This window comes from Apostichopus japonicus, chromosome 17 (genome assembly GCF_037975245.1).
Source record: "Apostichopus japonicus isolate 1M-3 chromosome 17, ASM3797524v1, whole genome shotgun sequence".
NCBI lineage: Eukaryota > Metazoa > Echinodermata > Holothuroidea > Aspidochirotida > Stichopodidae > Apostichopus > Apostichopus japonicus.
In genome coordinates, this window is record NC_092577.1 from 28,038,142 (window position 1) to 28,058,112 (window position 19,971).

The window sequence follows — 19,971 nt, forward strand, 5'->3', positions numbered from 1 at the left end:
GTGGCTTCCAAGTCAACATTTTAACTCAAATTTGGAATCTTTTCAATTTAGAAAGTCATTACAGATTGGAAAACCGTAGATTGCTCTTGGATGAAAAGCCCACTTTACTATGACCGGGTATCGGACCCCAAACCTCCCAATTGCTAAGTCTCATTGCTTCAAATGCCACCGCCTTTATCCACTCGACCTATATATATATATTATTATATTATTGAACTTATTACTATTGTTATTGAATTTATCATTATAATATTGAACTTATTAACCAAAATGAAGAGAGGCCTATTTATATTTGTTCACGTCTAAGCTACTTCATTCATAAAACAATAACAAACAGTTGCTTTATTTTTATTACGGTTCATCTAATTGCTAGAATAACAGTATCTGAATAGTTTGAGTTAGTGATAAATTTGGAGGAATCATTGACCGAAAATTGTTACACCACTACCTTAATGCCTAGCCTGCTGAATAAATCACCTTAGATTTACACAACTTGTTTGAACTCCCATTTTTTTTTTAAATGATACCTTTGTACATTCCAAACTTTGTTGATAATTTCCTCTTCAGTGTTTTGCTGACATACAAATTTAATTGAATAATATCTGATATTTAGGTTGCAATTGACTGGAGATTATTATTACATATATTGTGAGATACATATTTTTTGTAAAGACCGTAGTCCAATTTTTCAGCTTACCCAATGAGTGGGAGGTGATGTTAATTTGAAATCCTTCCCTCTTGATGGCATCGTCAGATCGGAATGATATATGGACTTGTTCCCTGTCGGAGAACACCACCAAGCTGTCATCGTTCCCAGACCACGTCCTGACCAACTCTGTCAGATTGTTTCCGACCCCCTCCGATACAGAGATAAAGTCCGATTCGGCCTCGGTCTGGAAGGAGTTGATCTCGAAGGAGAGGTGAGATCCGACCTCGCTCTTGATACTCCAGACGATGTCCAAGTCATTCGGATAGCCGTTGGGAAAGTTGGGTGAGGAGAGCACCAGCCGCTCAGAAACGTTGAGATATGTCGCTGGAAGAGAATTGTAAGGGTATGAAAAAAATATTAATACCGGAACGAGAGAATAAAACCTTGCGCCAAACGTACTTCATCGTGTTAGGAGGCTTACATTGGAGCAATTAACTTGATTCTAGTGAACTGTGTTTTCCACTTTTTTATGATAAGAGACCCTCTGCACCTTGTGTGGACGCCACTATGTTTACGTAACTATAGATTGCGGTCAAGACTTTTTGAAACATTGAGCAGACAGAGATGCATATACGCAAACAGAGATGCATATACACAGTTCTGATATTGTTGCATTTTCTGGGCCAACTAGATCCAAACCACAAGCAAGCTTGCTAAACCTTTCAACCAAATAAGGAAAACACAATTACAGCACTTACAAATGAGTTGGAGATTTCAGTTTAAGTTTTGACTTGATCATCCAGAAATTAAAAAAAAAATTGAGTTTAATAGCAGAATACACCAAGTAACCGACTAAGCCATCTTAAATGGTATGTAGACCAATGAAATAAGGGGATAATCTTTGATGGTATAACTAAGTTCACTTTGTGTTTAGCCTCTTTATCCAGTCACTTTTGTCACAAATGTCACAGTGTTACTTACTTCCTCCACAGGAATCAAAGCTCTCATCCTTCCCATCGACACAATCACTGAATCCATCACAAATTTGGCTGGATGTGATACACTCTGAGTCCCCACAAATGAAATCACAACCTGCAGGGACAAAATACGATAGGCTAAAAGATTGTAGGCTTAAGCCATAATAGGATACGAGATAATTGGCTACAAGCTAATAGGTTAATAGACAGACAATAGGCGTTAAAGATAATAAAATAAGAGATACTAGGCTAAAAGATAATGGTATAAAATAGTGGTCCAAAAGACAATGGGGAAAATTTTTGTATGCTAAAATACAATAGGTAGCAAGCAGTAGACTAAAAGACAATGGGTAAAAGATAATAGTACAAAGACCACAGGTAAAATAATACTACCAGCATTGATTCAAACTTTATCCCAACGATCCTGCCTGGATGTCATCAATGCAAACCTCTTAATCCTTCCTTACATTATATCCACTGGTAAGTTCGTTAGGGTCAATTGATCCAGTGGGTGTGTCACTTCACCGTAAAAAATCCCTTTGTTTTTGAAGCAATAATGGTAGAATCCTGATTAACTGGAATAATCTGGAATTTGCCACCTGTCTAGGTTTAGTTTTATTCTTTCCTTGGTTGTGTTCATATCTTAGAAACTGCTTTGCCTGAATCAAAACATTATTTTACAATGTTTGGATGCTATCACTTCATAGTTTTAATTTACAATGCAACAATGACACTCAGAAATTGTCCCACATTATTGTGCGCACTGTCAAAAGTCCATATGTGTGTTTTTGCTGTAATTTGTACTAACATTATAATGGTTGATTACTACAAGTTTTTCATCGTAAAGTTATATAGAGTAAATAATTATAATGGAAGTATAAAATGGCTTAGCATGCATAACAGGACACCCTTGCAGTCAGCAGTACGTCTTCATGGAGTCACATGACCCCAAACCATCCGCAATACCTTGAAGTTATGGTTCGTATTATGAATAATTAAAAATAAAATCAGGTATGCATATATTTGACAATCATGAAAATCAAACTACAAATCAGTGTTTAATGCAATCATACTTAACATAGAGTTGATAGGAAGGTCTTATGTATAACAGGGAAAAATTTACTCCATTATCACAATATCATAAAATGGGCAAACTGCATAACAAAATGCTTCATAAAGGAACAAATTTCTGAACATGTACAACAATGTATGGCAGATATTGTACACAGTGCAATATTATTTTCAAGATATTAATTAGAAATATAATTTATAAAACCTGCTACACACGGTATGAAAACCTGGTCAATTAAGAACCAACTCACAGTTAAAGATAACTTCATCTTCTCTGTTCCCACAATTCCTTTCTGTATCACAAACTTTATCATGAGGAAGGCACACACCATTTGCACAATTAAACTCATCCCCACAGCTGTGGTCTATAATAACAAGAAAACAAGGAAAGAAAAGTCATAATAAGCACAAGTTTTCCTTTAACACCATTGACATAAGACAACTTAAAGTATCTTGTTCAATCAAAGAATAAACAATCATTCAAAGTGCTCCCAAAATGCAGTTGAATATTGAAAACCAGAAAGTTGATGAATATAATAATGATAAGTAAGGGATTACCCTCTAGAGTGATGCTGGTCATTTCTACCGAAGCTGCAAATCCTGACGCTGCTACAAGGTCATCGGTCTGGAGCATAATCCAGATGTTACTGTCCGAGGAGAGGACCCTTAATTGACCGTCTGTCGAACTACCGGACCAGACCAGAAGACGAGTTGCATTCCCTTCTCCTACCTCTACAAAGTCAAAATCTGCCTCGGTCGTGATATCGTAGAAAGTCAACAGCAATCGCTGGCCGGGGGATGTTGTAAAATACCATTTGTAATGAAAATCGTTTGGATACGGGAATGGGTAATACGGTGACGTCAGGTTGTAGGTAGAATTAATGAAAACGTGCTCTGAAATAAAATAAACAACAGAAACTAGAAATATACAATGATTTACCAATTATTTCAATGATTATAACTTTATAAGTGACAGCAATGCTTGCAAGTAACCATCAATGTCAACAGCATCTGTCTAAGACACAACTACTTCTAACATTTAGTGTGACCATATAAACAAAATTCAGGATGGATACAGGCCGAGAGATAACATGTTATTTATTCAATAACTAAACAAATAAAATCATTTTACAGAATTTCTTGTATTTCTTTTCCCTGCGTCTTCCTGCTATTTTTTTTGTCCTTTTGTTATTAATTTTTCTCTTTTTTTGCTATTTTATCTTTGATACCAAGATAAGAAAACTGTGGTTTTCAGCTCACCTTCACACACTTCATCCAGACCATTAAAGCAGTTCAAACCGTTATCACAAACAGCTATTGTCGGTAAGCAGACTCCGTGAAGGCAATCAAACTTCTCTCCGCAGTCATAAACTGTTGGAGGATAAAGAAAACAAGAACATCAAGCGATAACAAGGAATGCTTTCTGGAGTACCCTTATGAGCACCATCATGGTACATGAGGATTCTATGAAAATACCAACAGGGTAAAACAAGAGTACCATCAGGGTAGCTTATGAGCACTATCATGGTACACAAAGATAATATGAGAATACCAACAGGGTAACACGAAAGTACCATAAGGGTGCCTTATGAGCACTATCATGGTACATAAAGATTCAATGAGTGTACCAACAGGGTAACACGAGAGTACCATCAGGGTACCTAATGAGTACCATTGCAACACCCTGAGAGTACCATGAGGACACAACAAGGTCTCATAATACCATCAGGGTAACATGATCGCATTTGTGTCGAGTGCATCAGGATACCAAGAGACTGCCATTAAGGTACCTAAAGAGAACCAGTGGAATACCTAAAGGTAAAGGTCATTATCCTTGCACAGAGAATACCCTTAGGGGTACCACAATATGACAGAGTACCAGAAGAGTACCACCAGGGAGCCTAGACAGTACAATAGAAATACTTAGAATATACAATCAGGGGTACGATTGTAGTACCATCAGGCTGTTAGGGAATAGTCAAGGGATATCTTCATAGTACCACAGCAATATCTTGAGAGTACCATCAGTGTTTTACTTTACAGTACCAAACAGCATACAATGGGAGAATTATGACAGCGTCATGAATATTCATGAAGTGTATTCGGCTGTCTTGATTAGCACACAACTATCCTTGGTGTACCTTGTGTTAGCCAGAGTCTTTATGGTACCTTTGACCCATACAAAACAAACAAACTCACTTTCCCATGGAAACTTAACGTCTTTATTAACACTAGTTGGCTAAATCCATAAATCTGGAAAAAAGCTCTAAAAAAATGTTGCTTTTACATCAGATTTATATTACACTCTCTTTGTTATACACATTTGTCCACTGTAACACACTTAATAAATGAATATGTTAAGCATGAAAGGAGGTTGATGAGGGCAAACACAAAAGGTATTTCTCTCTGTTATAATTTCAGTTGTTCATCAGCTTCGTCAATCAAAATCTAAAAAAAAAAATCTAAAAAAATATTGTCCTGATAGTTTCATCTACTTACGATCCCTCTCAGAAACATTGAATCTCTCGACCTTCCCCCAGAATCCAGCAAACTGTACTCCATCATTGGCTCGGAAGTTGACCTCCAGTTTATTACCGGTGGACGTCACTGTCGGGAAGTCACGGTCAGAGTAACCGGACCAGCTTAAAAGTTCTTGACCGTCGCCGTCTTGGACGGTGATGATATCACAGCACTCTTGAGTGTCCGTGTTCAAGATTGTGATTCTGAGGACGTAGTCCTTCGGGCAGGTGAAGACCCAAGCGGCGTCGATGTTTGATGGGTAAGAGTGAGGATAACCGGGTGAGAAGAAATGCAGCTCTTCATCACTGTTTACATGCATGCTGTAGCTGTAATCTGGTTAGGGGGAAAAACAATGGAGAATTAGAAACATAAGTTAAAACAAATACAAAGGAATACAAAGCAAAAGTTGAGAGGAAAGGTTGAAATTGTACACAAATAGAAGCAAATATTAACTCTTTTTGATATTTTGACATGGTAAGAATTTGCTTTTAATTTTCCTTGTCGCTACTCTGTTCTGATTTGCATGTATGTGTTGGGAGGGGGGGGGGGGTTGGTTTTGGGGGATGACCATATATATGATTTGATCAATTGTTTATTAATTTTGCTGCACGATAGTGCCTACAAATTGAGGATCTAACAAAGAATGCTATACAGGTACATTAGAGCACTAAAATCAAGCAAGCTAAAATTGGTTTTAGTTAACTTGGCTTCTTTTCTGACAAGTATTCCACCCATTTTATCCCTTGTCCCCCATCCATTCTGTAGTTCTTAATCCTCACTGGTTTGTGAAGAATGCCTATTCTACACCCAAGATAAATGCTGGTAAATTACAGGCAGGCAGGATAACTTGTAGTATAGTTAGCTCTACAAGAACTGAAACTTTACTTAAATGTTAAAGTGAAAGGGTGATAACTACTTTAATGCCTTTCACCAGATTTTAAATGCAACTCGTATTCCAGGCCGACATCCAGAAGAACTCCAAATTAAGAATCAAAACATACAAATACTGCCTAAAGTTTCATACAGAGACATGCATTATTAGTAATGAGACCAAGTAGCTAGGCTTATCACTATAAACTGTATCATATTGTGCACACTTTGGTGTGTAGGTGTGACAAGTTACCAATGACCAGGGTTAAGCTGTAAAGTCGTGTGAGAGGGCCTTGGCCCTGAACAAGACTGTAAAACCTAAAATTAAAATTAAAAATGTTTAGTTTAAATTGTGTATCGTTGTTGCCCCAGCCCATACAGTAGTTTCAACCCTCACCGGTTTGTGAGCAAGAGGCCTCATCCTCTCCGAGGAGACAGTCCGCCACACCGTCACAGATCCAATCTTCTGGGAGGCAGACACCTCCACAGATCAAACTGTCAATATTACAAGGGAAGGTTTCTGAAAAAAATGAAAATGAAAAAACAAAACACAATCAAAATACGCTGATAAAAAAAACTGGTTTGTATCAACCACATTTTATGTAAAGAAAAAAAAATAACAAAATGGTGACATGCATGTCTTGGATTATTTAACATAACATTTCGTTACTCAGGACATGAAAGAGAAGAAGCAAGTCTACAGACTAAGAATGAAATGTAAACAGTTTCATTTTTAATTGTTGAAGAAGACATCTTTTGAAATATATTTTAAAAGTCTCCCTTGTTTTTTAAACATCCTTAACTTGTGTTTTCTAAAGCACAAATTGCACAAGTTTAAACATTGGACTAGCCAATCACCCAGCATGGCTTTATCCAAGTTCACCCTGTGTGTTCCAATGCTTACGCATTGGTGTTACTTGGATTCAGAGGTCTGTAAACAGTAGGGTAAAAGCACATTATGACAGCATTCTCTGTTCACACACTGGAGAGCCTCAAAGAACACAACATACCCCAGTTCAATACAAATGTGTTTATACATACCATTCATAGTGATGAATTTTAGAGCAAAGCCCCGGTAGGAATGGTCCAGACTTGCTCCGAACCGCAGCCAAGCCAAGTTACTCTCAATCAAGACAAGTTCAGTGTGTTGGTATCGCCTAGCAACCGTTGAAGTTCTGTTTTCCGGGTTGGACCCCAATCCAAACGACAGTGTGTGGAAGTATGTATCTATGTCCAGAACATCAAACTTCACTACTATGTGGTAATCTTCTGGAGCAGAAATAACCCAGACACAATCCCTCTTAGCCTTATGTTCAGTGGGGAAGAATGGGTTGGTCAAGAAATATGGAGTTCCCTCTGGTAGTGTAATACTCTTCTCACCACAGAAGTCTTGTCCTAATATAGAGAAAAGGAAAAAACACGAATTGGAATAATTCCTGCTTTATAAAAAACTCTTCATTCTCATCAAATAATATTTTATGTCATAAATTGTAGTATAAAATAGAGGGGCCTGTCATATCACTCCTATCTAGTTCCGCAAAAACTCTGACAAGCTGCATCCAGTCTGGAAATCACTGATCATTAATTTTAGAAATCTCTGACAGAAACGTCTAGGCAAACTACCTGCACATTCCCTTCACACATAGTGTGACATGTTCAAGCTAACATACGGTTTGTTTCTAACCACTCATAACTGGCACATTTTAGCAACGAATATTCGTTTGGCAAATTAACATACGTCTGACTGTCAACCAATCAGAGAGTTTCTTTCAGGTATTTTCAATCACGTCCACTTGAACTGAGTTTAAATTTGAGCATCAGTGAAACTATATCCAAGTCTCCGAAATGGAAAATACTGTACTTGTACCAGCGATTCTCCTTGTAATTAAAGAAGACAAACATATTATTCACAACTAGCACATAGATTGAAATATATGTTACATTGCTACACAAAAATCTTTGGAGATCTGTAGACAGGATAGATTATGTACATTAGGATCCCAGAGTCGTTTCTACGGCCCTGTTAGGACCGATGTGACAGCGCCCTCTACTAAAACACTGACGATCCCCATCGACAGTTTTTCATGACTAACATTCTATCGTTGTATTCCACTTCCTGCCACGCATTCACGTAACTAGTGCGATGTTTTCTATAAATGCTATAAAGAACTTCTGCGTGCTTAAGAAAGGTGTAATGACATGGTACTCAGCCGACATTAAAATGACATAATCACCTCTCCCTTTACTATAATCCTGTTGGTGTAACCAAAACCTCTGTTCATAACATAAGATGTGCCACCAAGAGCAGACACAAACTGGATTGGTAAAAAACATTACCGATTAAATCTGACAGTAAAATTTCCCCTGTAATGCAGTCAGCCCCCCCCCCCCCCAGTTTTGATAAATGTGTTTGCTGCTGCCGTTGGTTGAAGCTTCAGTCAATATGCCAATCCATTGCAATCAAATCAGTAAAATTTACCATTTAATTATCAGCCACTGAAGGAGTATATATTGGATGCCTTTAGGCCTTAGAAATTATGGGTGTTCTCTGTTAAGCTATGGAAAATCCCTACATCGTTAATGGTAAGCTTTGAAACCGGTTAACATTTCAGACTGTAACTCACCCTGAATACACCATTCTTCCCCTGGAGGGCCATAAGGTAGATCGGAACAGAGACCGTCCTCTAGTATGCACTCTTCGCAGTGTCCTCTACAGGGTAACCGCCCCTCTGAGCAACCTCTGAAGAAATATCCACAGAGGAGTGAATCCAATTCTTCCACGGTGCACATATCCATATAGACGTAGTTGGATACCAAGTCCCTGTAGTCGAGAATGACATCTTGGGAGCTTGTAAAAGTGTCTGAGTAAGGTACTTGGGCGAGACAGTCTTGATTCACAGTTTCGCAAGTGACGACAGGATCTGAAGAGGAGAGAAGTCTGCACTATCTCACATAGAACCCTTCCTATTAAAGATCATCAGTAGTGTTGGCATCAACTTCTCACCTAATCTAAAAGTTACCTTCTGGGCGGCTTTGCCTCTCCTCATTATGCATACACATTGGAAATTGTCCAATCTGACAATTATATATCTCAACTTTCTCAAATAGGATGCAGCTTGCTATTAAAGATCATCAGTAGTGTTGCTAACAACTTCTAACCTAATCTAGGAGTTACCTTCTGGGCGGCTTTGACTCTCCTTATTATGCATACACATTGGAAATTGTCCAATTACACAATTAAATATCTCAGAGAGGCTAAATGCCTTCAGGGTTGCAGTATAAAATACCATTGAAGTTTGAGCATGAGTGACCATAAATAGCATTTCTAGCATATTTTGTGGTATTAATTTAACAACAATTTATTTTTTCTAGCATGTTTTGTGTGGCATTAATTAAAACAATAATTTTGTCCCATACTCCATGTTTGTCTTAACCATCACCAAATGTCATGAAATTCACAACTCCTACTGGAAACAGTGAAAATCAGTAAGAAACTTTGGACCAAGAAAATTAAAACTTTATTGTGGACTTACCTCCTCTAACAATTGAGCTGATGTAATCCACATACTGGGACACCCTAGTAAAGACGGACGGGTTCTGTTGTTGGCCGCACTCGTACCCCCAGCTGGTGATACCAACTAGTGTCCAGCGGCCATCTGCTTCTTGGCAGACCAGGGGCCCTCCGCTATCTCCCTGTTAGATCAAGGTAAACATACTCTCTAATGACAGCCATTACAACAGGTGGTAACATAACCTACACTAAAAAACAAAAATAACAGTCCAAAATCAGCAACTTTAATATGGAATTAATTTGACTTATAGCAAATTCAAGGCTTCCAAAAGCTTTCTATTGTACACTTTCACAAAATCCAAAATTCATTGTCTCCTTTCCTTCAATTTTTTTACCAACTATTTTAAATTCAAACAAAAGACTTAAAAAATCTGACTACTTCTATTTGATATTTGATATGCAGATGTATATATTTAAAACTGAAACCTTTATTTTGTACCTGGCAAACAGATTCGTTACTAAATTCAAAACGTAAACCTTTATTTTGTACCTGGCAAACAGACTCATTACTAAATTTAAACTACTGAAACCTTTATTTTGTACCTGGCAAAGAGATTCTCTACTAAATTTAAAACTGAAACCTCTATTTTGTACCTGGCAAACTGATTCGTTACTAAATTTAAAACTGAAACCTTTATTTTGTACCTGGCAAACAGATTCGTTACTAAATTCAAAACTGAAACCCACATTTTGTACCTGGCAAACGGATTCGTTACTAAATTTATACCTACTGAAAACTTTATTTTGTACCTGGCAAACAGATTCGTTACTAAATTTAAAACTGAAACTTTTATTTTGTACCTGGCAAACTGATTCGTTACTAAATTTAAAACTGAAACCTCTATTTTGTACCTGGCAAACTGATTCGTTACTAAATTTAAAACTGAAACCTTTATTTTGTACCTGGCAAACAGATTCGTTACTAAATTTAAAACTGAAACCCACATTTTGTACCTGGCAAACGGATTCGTTACTAAATTTATACCTACTGAAAACTTTATTTTGTACCTGGCAAACAGATTCGTTACTAAATTTAAAACTGAAACCTTTATTTTGTACCTGGCAAACTGATTCGTTACTAAATTTAAAACTGAAACCCACATTTTGTACCTGGCAAACAGATTCGTTACTAAATTTAAACCTACTGAAAACTTTATTTTGTACCTGGCAAACAGATTCATTACTAAATTTAAAACTGAAACCTCGATTTTGTACCTGGCAAACAGATTCGTTACTGTTGTCAGCCCCGGCGCATATCATGTTTTCAGTCACTGTCATAAAACCTTGCTCTGCCAACTGATGGGCACAGACTGTCTGATTCACCAATGGAATGTTAGCTTGAAGTAGCTTTGTTGCTAGGGGACCTGCATCCAGACAGAGGGAAAAGGAAAGAAGTAAAAAACTTGAAGCAGCCTTTAGTTTTGACCGTGACATAAAAATGCAGATTTGGGACAAAATAATCTCTACAACACAGAGACTAGATCCCTACGTGACGACTTGATGGCAAATGCTTTTCACCACACGGTTTTGTCAGAATAATTTATATGTCACATTTGTTCATAGATAGAAATTCCCTATTTTTCATTTTGGTTTGGTCTTTAAAAAAATTCCCCAGTTGGAAACTTTTCAAAAGGGAAGCTTAAACAAAAAGTTGGGGGAAGAGGGGGGAGGTAGAGGGGGGGTAGCTAAATATAACTAGTTTTTGAGTACTTCTTACCTCCTTCCTTGGGGGGGAGGTAGAGGGGGGTAGCTAAATATAACTAGTTTTTGAGTACTTCTTACCTTCTTCCTGGGTATAACCCCACCCAGTGATATAACAGTTAGAGTACTGGCCTTCTTCGTTGAATGAACTACCTTCTGGAATGCAAGCAGGTCGGACGTAATCGTCGTACTCCACTGGCACAGACAACTCAAGGAGGGCGATGTCATTGTCTACGAAGGTCCCCAAATAACCGGGGTGTAAGATGACACGTTCTACTTCTACCGTCAGGCGGGTTGTGGTACCATTGATAATGTCTGTTTCTCCTAATATCACTGCCTCCAGACCATCTCTGACACCTGGGTCACTGAACAGGATAAAACCAATGGTACTAAATACTTTAAGTCGGCTGGTTAAAATTACAGACAAACATTTTTTTTTCAAAATGAAAGTAATTTTCTAAAACATTGACCAATTCCTTGAGTAGAAAGATATTGGCCTCAAAGTAGTAATGGGGGTGGGATGGAGGGGGGTGGGGGGAGGAGAAGTATGAAGGGCAGTATTTTGGTTCATTGTTCTTAATGTCATGTTGGCTTATCAGTGTAGACTGCATGCTGAGAGGGCTGTAATTAATATTTTCTGCAGCTGGAAGTTGAAGGAAATCTTTGTTCTTTTCAGATTCACACTATAGGCACTGCAGGGTCTGTCAGTGTTGCTTGTTATGGATGCAGCCTTGCTGCAGCTGGATTTGCAATTGCTGCAGCTTCTCATTTCGACACAGTACCTTTAATCCATACGTAGGCTCATTATGTACCACCATGTCTGCTGAGACAAAAGAGCTCTACTTAAAGTGTTTAATCCACATTAAGTGATAATAAGGATCCCAAGATTTTACAACACTGAACTCACAACCAATGCCATATTAAACCTGGCATGTCTGACATAAGATAAGATCCATATATCCATTTTAGGAATTTCGCATTCGACCTGTGTCCAAGGAAATTGAGTTCTTCAAGGACTGGGAACGTTTATCTTGTCTCACACCATCACTAGAGGGCATAGGAGACTTAGCAATGACAAAGGGGGAGTGGGGGAGGTAACCGCCAAAAAATGTGTGGAGAAATAAGAAAACGTTTAAACTTTACAATGGGTAACAAAAAAAGGCCCCCTACTGTACACCTATGGCTGCTACAACAGACTGCATTATCAACATAGTAAAAATCCCAATATATAACAAATAACTTCACAAATAGTCATGAATTATTGAACATTTCTCTAACAGAGGAGGATGAAAATATGACCAATTAATACCTTACGAGGCATCTCAAGCTTACCATGTTCCCCCAGAGACAATACACACCCTCTGGGTACATTGATTAACTCACCTTACACAATGAGCTGCTGTCACCGCCCATTTGTTGGATACCAGGACAGCCCCGCAGACGATGCTTCAGAATTAAAGGAATGCCTGCCACGACCAGCTACCAGCAGTAGCTTACCATGTCCCCCTAGAAACAATGTTCACCCTCTGGGTACATTGATACACTCACCTTACACAATGAGCTGCTGTCACCGCCCATTTGTTGGATACCAGGACAGCCCCGCAGACGATGCTTTGGAATTGTAGGAATGCCTGCCATGGCCAGCTACCGGGAGTGGCTTACCCATGTTCCCCCAGAGTCAATGCACACCTTGTGGTTACATTGATTAATACACAATGAGCTGCTTAACATGTCCCCCAGAGACAATGCACACCCTCTGGGTACATTGATTAACTCACCTTACACAATGAGCTGCTGTCACCGCCCATTTGTTGGATACCAGGACAGCCCCGCAGACGATGCTTCAGAATTAAAGGAATGCCTGCCACGACCAGCTACCAGCAGTAGCTTACCATGTCCCCCTAGAAACAATGTTCACCCTCTGGGTACATTGATACACTCACCTTACACAATGAGCTGCTGTCACCGCCCATTTGTTGGATACCAGGACAGCCCCGCAGACGATGCTTTGGAATTGTAGGAATGCCTGCCATGGCCAGCTACCGGGAGTGGCTTACCCATGTTCCCCCAGAGTCAATGCACACCTTGTGGTTACATTGATTAATACACAATGAGCTGCTTAACATGTCCCCCAGAGACAATGCACACCCTCTGGGTACATTGATTAACTCACCTTACACAATGAGCTGCTGTCACCGCCCATTTGTTGGATACCAGGACAGCCCCCGCAGACGATGCTTTGGAATTGTAGGAATGCCTGCCATGGCCAGCTACCCGGAGTAGGTTACCCATGTTCCCCCAGAGTCAATGCACACCTTGTGGTTACATTGATTAATACACAATGAGCTGCTTAACATGTCCCCCAGAGACAATGCACACCCTCTGGGTACATTGATCAACTCACCTCACACAATGAGCAGCTGTCACTGCCCATTTGTTGGATACCAGGACAGCCCCGCAGACGATGCTTCGGAATTGTAGGAATGCCTGCCATGGCCAGCTACCGGGAGTGGCTGCTTCCCCTGAAACAATCTTAATACTTGGAAACAGAGGGTTGCTACCACATATGTCTAGAAAAGAAAAGAAACAAAATAAAAGAGAGAAAAATGTAAACTGAAGATGGCATGCTATCATAAATACCATAAATACCTTAAAGCCATTGAACACAGCAAACCCTATACCAAAAATAAACCACAGGTAATACCACAGGTAAATCCACAGGTGAAACCACAGGTAATACCACAAACATTTATAACAGGTTTTAGTCTCACATAATTAAAACACGATGCAGAGAGTTTAAGTCCCTATTTCTAATAACACAGCAGTTCTTTTGCATTATTTGTAAAGAACTAATGACAAAAAGGTACAAATAATGCTGATTTTGACCGATTTTGACCAAACTTGAATCAGCATTTGCAAGTATCACAATAAGAAGCATAAAGTGAATAACATTATCAAACAAGACAATATTTATTAAATAAAATTTTACAAAATGTGTGAATAATTAAAGACGTTTCATTCAGATATAACAAATATGTTATATGCTTTGCTCTTATTCTGTTTTTAGAACACCAGACCTTCAACAGTGGTTTATTTCTAAGGTATTCTAACAAAACCAGCCTGTCATGTCAGTTATCTATGTCTGTTATGAAATGAACCACAACTGAAGGAACTATTCATAACTTGCAAATCAAAGCTTTAAAAGTGTATTTGCATTAAAATGTAATTTATGCTGACCAAGCTATGTAATATTTATATTAGACATCTCTCTGGGTTTTACTGTGGTCTCCAAGTTTTGAAGGCAATCTCATGCTCTCCCAACCTTATGCGCAAATGCCTCGACAGAAATAATTTTCTTGCTAAATTTGCAATCAGAAACAGGCCATGTGTATGTTTTTGAACAGTGTTAGGAACATTGAGAAAAATCCCCTTTTGAAAATTTGAAAAATTGAGAAACCAAATTTTTTTTCCAGGATATTAGCACATAAAATAGAGAGAGAGAGTAGGGAGTTTGGTTATGTTTTACCAAAATGGCCAAGTAATTGTTACGCCAGCAGAAAATGGCTGCTTCATGTTATGACTGTTTTCAGGTTCATCATGTAACGTAAATACTTACTGAGTATTGTCAATGTAAATGAACAGTCGCCAATGTTCCCTGCTTCATCTGTAGCTGTATATGTCACGACATGCTGGCCTACTTCGTACTGCCCTGGTCGAAGGTCAGAGGTCAAATTGATGACGACACCAGAATTGTCTGTGGCAGACGCAGGCAGCCATGTGACACTGACTGTCGGCTGCAGAGAATCTGTTTCCATGGTGACATCCACAGGGCATGTTACAGAAGGGCTTTCATCATCTGAATAAAAATTTGAAAAATATCAGTGCTGAAAATAAAGTTCTTTAATCAAATGGGCTTTACAAAGCTAATAATAAACTCTGTACAGAATATCGGGGAGGGATCTGGGAGGTTTGTCATGGACACGAGCAGTAACAACATTGAACAGGTTAATGCCTCAAAAAGTGGTAATCAGTTTCATGGCATATATGTTTGGTCTTGTTTCAGTAAAGTTTTGGAGCTTTGGAGTTATGAAGCTTACAGAAACAGATTCTTTTTACACATGTTCCTTCCCCTCCCACCCCCCCCCCCCCCCCCCCGTTTCACCAACCAGAGAATAAGAAAAGCTGATGTTCAGGCCGCATTCAGATTAGCTTACATCAAAATTAAACCTGGGATGGTTGAAAAGGCAGAATCTGAGAGGATGAGACTTATATTAACAGATTTAGTTTGGAGCTTAATTTGTCTTACACATCTAGGGAAAGGATAGCTTAAGAGATCCAACTACAGCGGTCTCCTTCAGTTCTATGCTAATACATCTCCGCTTCCACCCAAGTGTACGTTTCTTTTTTCTTGCTTAAAGACTTGTGATTAAGTTGAGTTTTCATCTTACCATGAACAATCACACTGAAAGAACAATTGGCTTTGTTCCCTGATGGATCTGTCCCTGTATATGTCACCATGGTTACCCCAGTACCAAATACTCCTGGTCGATAGTCCGACGTAAGTGTTTTTACTGTTCCAGAGTTATCTACCGCTAGCGCATCGGACCATGTCACGTTGGTTGTCATCTTACCCAGATCGGTGCCCTGCATAACATCGTTTGGACAAGTCACTGTGGGAGCTTCCTCATCTAAAGTAGGCAAAAAAATTGGTTTTGATTCCATTTTATGATCACACCCTTGCTTGGCTATTGAGTGTTCTAGCATTCATCCTCTTGTCTTGTCATGAGATGTTTGCATCTCTATATGACAATCACTTGTAATTCCAAAGGCCTCAAAATTCAGGCTAAAATACTAGCTAAGATGCCAGTGGATTTTTGCTGTTTACCAGAGTGAGAGAAAAAAAAAACACTGGTGCCTTACTGCCAGTAGATAGTGAGAACATAAACACAGGGTTAGTCGGATAATTAAAATAAAAAATAGTATGATAATATCCATACCTAACATACTGTAAACCCTGATTATTATCAGTATATAAATATTATTTGACTGCTTCCATAAGCCTGTATATATGTGCAGTAATTGATGTGCACTGCTGTGCAGGGAAATGCCCCTACGAACTTGATTTTAGCCAGTAGATCTTTTGTTTTTGAAGGACTGGAATTCTTTCAGCAAGATTTTATCATCCAGTATTTATTCCATGTCTGGCTATGTAACATATAATTAAATTAATTTTGCATGTCATTACATGACATTTGCACAAATTTCCATGACATCAGAATAATCTCTCCATGACATTCTTATCCCTTTTTAAATACCAATTCTTTCAACTGCAAGTTTCTTCATTCCAAGACATTTTCATATTTTTCTAGGAAGAAATTTATACTTTCCCATGACTGGTTATGAATTCCATGATATCATTTGTCTTTGAGGTGAAATTTATCTTTCTAACATGTCCACATCTTGCCTCTAGAAACATTTCTCATAGCGATATCATGCAATATTTATTTTCCATGACAATTTCATTTCATACTTGCCAAGGTCTTGTGTTACATCTTTTGTCATCACAATTTCTCTATTTCTTTGACCTTCTCATTGCTCTGTATGACATTTTCTTTGTCTTTGTTACATTTTCATCAGCTTCTTTGCCTTACAATATCAATCTTCTTGTCTTAAACAAATATTCCCATATCATACTCCCAAAAGTTACCCACTGCCCAAACAATAACAAAAAAAGCATCCTCTAAAATAGTAAACTCCCCCCCCCCCCCCAGGCAAGTATCAAAGATTGGAAAAAACCCTAACATGAAAAGAATCGCTCAAACCGGATTTTTCCAATTAATTGTGACCATTCTTTATTTAGGTTCAATGACTTTATGAACTCAGGCATGCCACTGGTTTTATTGACTTACCAATCTACTCAATTGGCCAACACCCACTGCTCTCAATTTATGACTACGTGCTCAATAGCATACATTTTTATTGAACTTTGAAAGACCCATCCAAGCATGGAATATAGTTTCCGTTATTACTCACATATATACTTTGAAGGCATGCACAGTCATGACCGCAAAAATCTATCAGGTGGTGTGGGAAGCCCCAAAGTTCATTTTTCGGTGTCATACCTCATCAAATATAGTGTTGGGTAGGGTGTAATTCAGAAGACTAATTTCTATTTCTGTCACAATTTTGTTAATTAAGTTTGTCCTCTTTAGGGCTAGCTCCTTTCAATGGATTGTTTGATATTGCAAACTTTTGCATAGGTTGTCGTTTGGGGTAAAAACAATTATTTTGGGATAATGGAATGCAATGAAGAAATACAGGTGTGGTATGTATCCATGATGACAGCTAACCTCAAAAACTCAAAGTGGGGTCAGATTCAAATACCCGATTTCAATTTACTTCCGGTAGACATTCCGATACTAGTGTCTTTATTTGTCCAGATTTATATAAGGCTTATGAATCAGTCCATGTCATATTGGTTATCATTTTATCCAGATCGGGGTGATTCAACTATCCACGATAGATAAACTAGGACTCCATCTAATATACCGACGTAGACTTGTTTGCTGTTTTACTGTTTGACGATACGACTGCAATCTATCTATCAAACCGAGAACGCTTACTTTCTTCACTTTTCATGCCATGTGTACTAAACTAAATTCAACAATGACCATCATAAAGTCATTTGTATCATCATTTTCTTTCTTTTTTCCCCCCGTTTTTCTACATTCTTACATTTTTTTTTACGTTAGTTATCGGTCCACATGAACTTTGATTCAGATACCAAGACAGATTCTTGATAACTTTTAATAATTCAACTCAAACAGTTATGATAATGAGCTGCATAATTTTGGGTTGTTAATGAAATCTTTTCAGAATCAATGGAGAATAGTGCATAATATCTGTAGACTCACCCAGAACAGTGACATTAAATGTGCATTCGGCAGTATTGCCTGAAGGGTCCTGGACGGAATAAGTAATTACGTGCCGTCCGATGCCATAATCTCCCGACTGTGGATCTGCAGTCGGGGTGAGTTCTTGATCGGAGTTATCCGTTGCGACTGCAGCAGGCCATGTCACGCCAGCTGTCGGCCGGCCAGGCTCGGCGTTAACGACGATGTCTTGTGGACACACGATGATAGGATTCTCCTCGTCTAAAAAATGAGAAGTATTTGAAAGGAAAGTTATTACGATTGGATGATATAAGAAATGTTTTAAAGAGAACGTCATTATGATTGGATGAAATTAGGAATGGAATTACTATATTAATAAATGAAAGAGATTGATACTTTTTTGTTTCCTATGGAGTAAGTTCAACTTTAACATGGTAAATGAAACCAAAAAGAGAGATCAGTTCCCTAACGATGCAACACTGTTATAATGCCAAACATCTGTACCACACTCTTGCTTAAATGCCTGTACTACTATGTTGTATGACATGATACTGCAGCTTACCATTGCCAAATGGCTTGTTAACTCATGTCAATGGCCGCATCAGAGCGGGTAGGTGGATGGGGATGGGTTGGGGGGGGCACTCTGGAAATAAAATGCACCTGTTTAAATGTGTACATCACGGGGCAGGTGGTTTCAGCTTTTCTACCAGAGCTGACTAGGGGATAACTAGAAGTGCAAATGCTCACCATGTCTCCCCCCCTCACCTTAGTGCCACCACTGACTGTGGTCTTTTTATTTCTTTAAACACATGCATTAGACTTGAAAGAATAACTTAGTACAAGACAAGTGATCTTCGCTAAAAAATAACAATATCTTAATTAGCAAAGTATTAAAGGAGACAGATTATCATTAGCACAATTAGATTGGAATTATTTACAACCATAGCATAGTTGTGCACAGCCCTAGCAAAACAACAACAACAAATGCAAACTCTAGCGGTTATAAGTTATAACCAATTGCATGAGTATAATATATTAAAATCTCAATGAATTTGGTAACTAAAAACTTACCTATAATCTCAACGATAAAGATGCATGAAGCGGCATTGCCAGTGGAGTCTGTTGCCACGGCTACCACCTCAGTGACGCCGATGGGGAACGGGTACCCTGCCTCGGGCTGAGAGGACACCTCTACCGGGTCTTCAGAGTTATCGGACACCTCCGGATCGTCCCAGTACACCTCTTTGGTGGACATAGATTCATCAACAATTTCACTGATGTCCCCAGGACAGGTTATGTAAGGGCTTTCTTCATCTAGCAGGAGCAAATACAACAATTTCAAAAATGTTAAGCCTCTTTTTTTTGGCATGAAAAAAAGCTTTGATAACTGTACTTCAATCTCTACTTTTTTTCTTCTTTCTTTTTGATTTGATTTAGCAGCTAACAGGGATTGCTAGGGTCCACAGGTTATGGAAGTCGGGCATCCAATCAGAGAACATGTGTTACAAAGTAGAAACAGTCACGTCAATTATAAAGCCCTTTGATATACTTGGTAGCTGTGAAAGAGTTTTATCATTTTCTTTGGTGAGGGGGAGGAGGGGAAGGGGGAGAGAGGGAGGGCAATTTTTGTTTTAAAACTCTGGCATTAAAGAACACAATGAAGCAACCTATGAGAGACATCTTTGTTCATGCAAGCAACCAGTCAATGAAACGGCCCAA

General features: G+C 38.6%; 1 protein-coding gene across 3 annotated transcripts in view; it reads right to left on the minus strand.

Annotated features, from left to right (window-relative positions):
- LOC139984172 (uncharacterized) overlaps positions 1-19,971 on the minus strand; it is a 73,551-nt gene that overhangs the window by 24,421 nt on the left and 29,159 nt on the right. For all 3 annotated transcript variants that reach the window (XM_071997941.1, XM_071997939.1, XM_071997942.1), the window contains exons 10-26: positions 19,324-19,566; positions 18,274-18,513; positions 15,808-16,047; positions 14,976-15,215; positions 13,764-13,929; positions 11,441-11,724; positions 10,874-11,022; positions 9,621-9,780; positions 8,712-9,008; positions 7,129-7,482; positions 6,485-6,607; positions 5,197-5,550; positions 3,958-4,068; positions 3,256-3,591; positions 2,949-3,062; positions 1,631-1,741; positions 698-1,033 (exon numbers count right to left, since the gene is read on the minus strand). In XM_071997941.1, the coding sequence (XP_071854042.1) occupies positions 698-1,033; positions 1,631-1,741; positions 2,949-3,062; positions 3,256-3,591; positions 3,958-4,068; positions 5,197-5,550; positions 6,485-6,607; positions 7,129-7,482; positions 8,712-9,008; positions 9,621-9,780; positions 10,874-11,022; positions 11,441-11,724; positions 13,764-13,929; positions 14,976-15,215; positions 15,808-16,047; positions 18,274-18,513; positions 19,324-19,566 (3,858 nt within the window). The remainder of the gene's footprint in view (positions 1-697; positions 1,034-1,630; positions 1,742-2,948; positions 3,063-3,255; positions 3,592-3,957; positions 4,069-5,196; positions 5,551-6,484; positions 6,608-7,128; positions 7,483-8,711; positions 9,009-9,620; positions 9,781-10,873; positions 11,023-11,440; positions 11,725-13,763; positions 13,930-14,975; positions 15,216-15,807; positions 16,048-18,273; positions 18,514-19,323; positions 19,567-19,971) is intronic.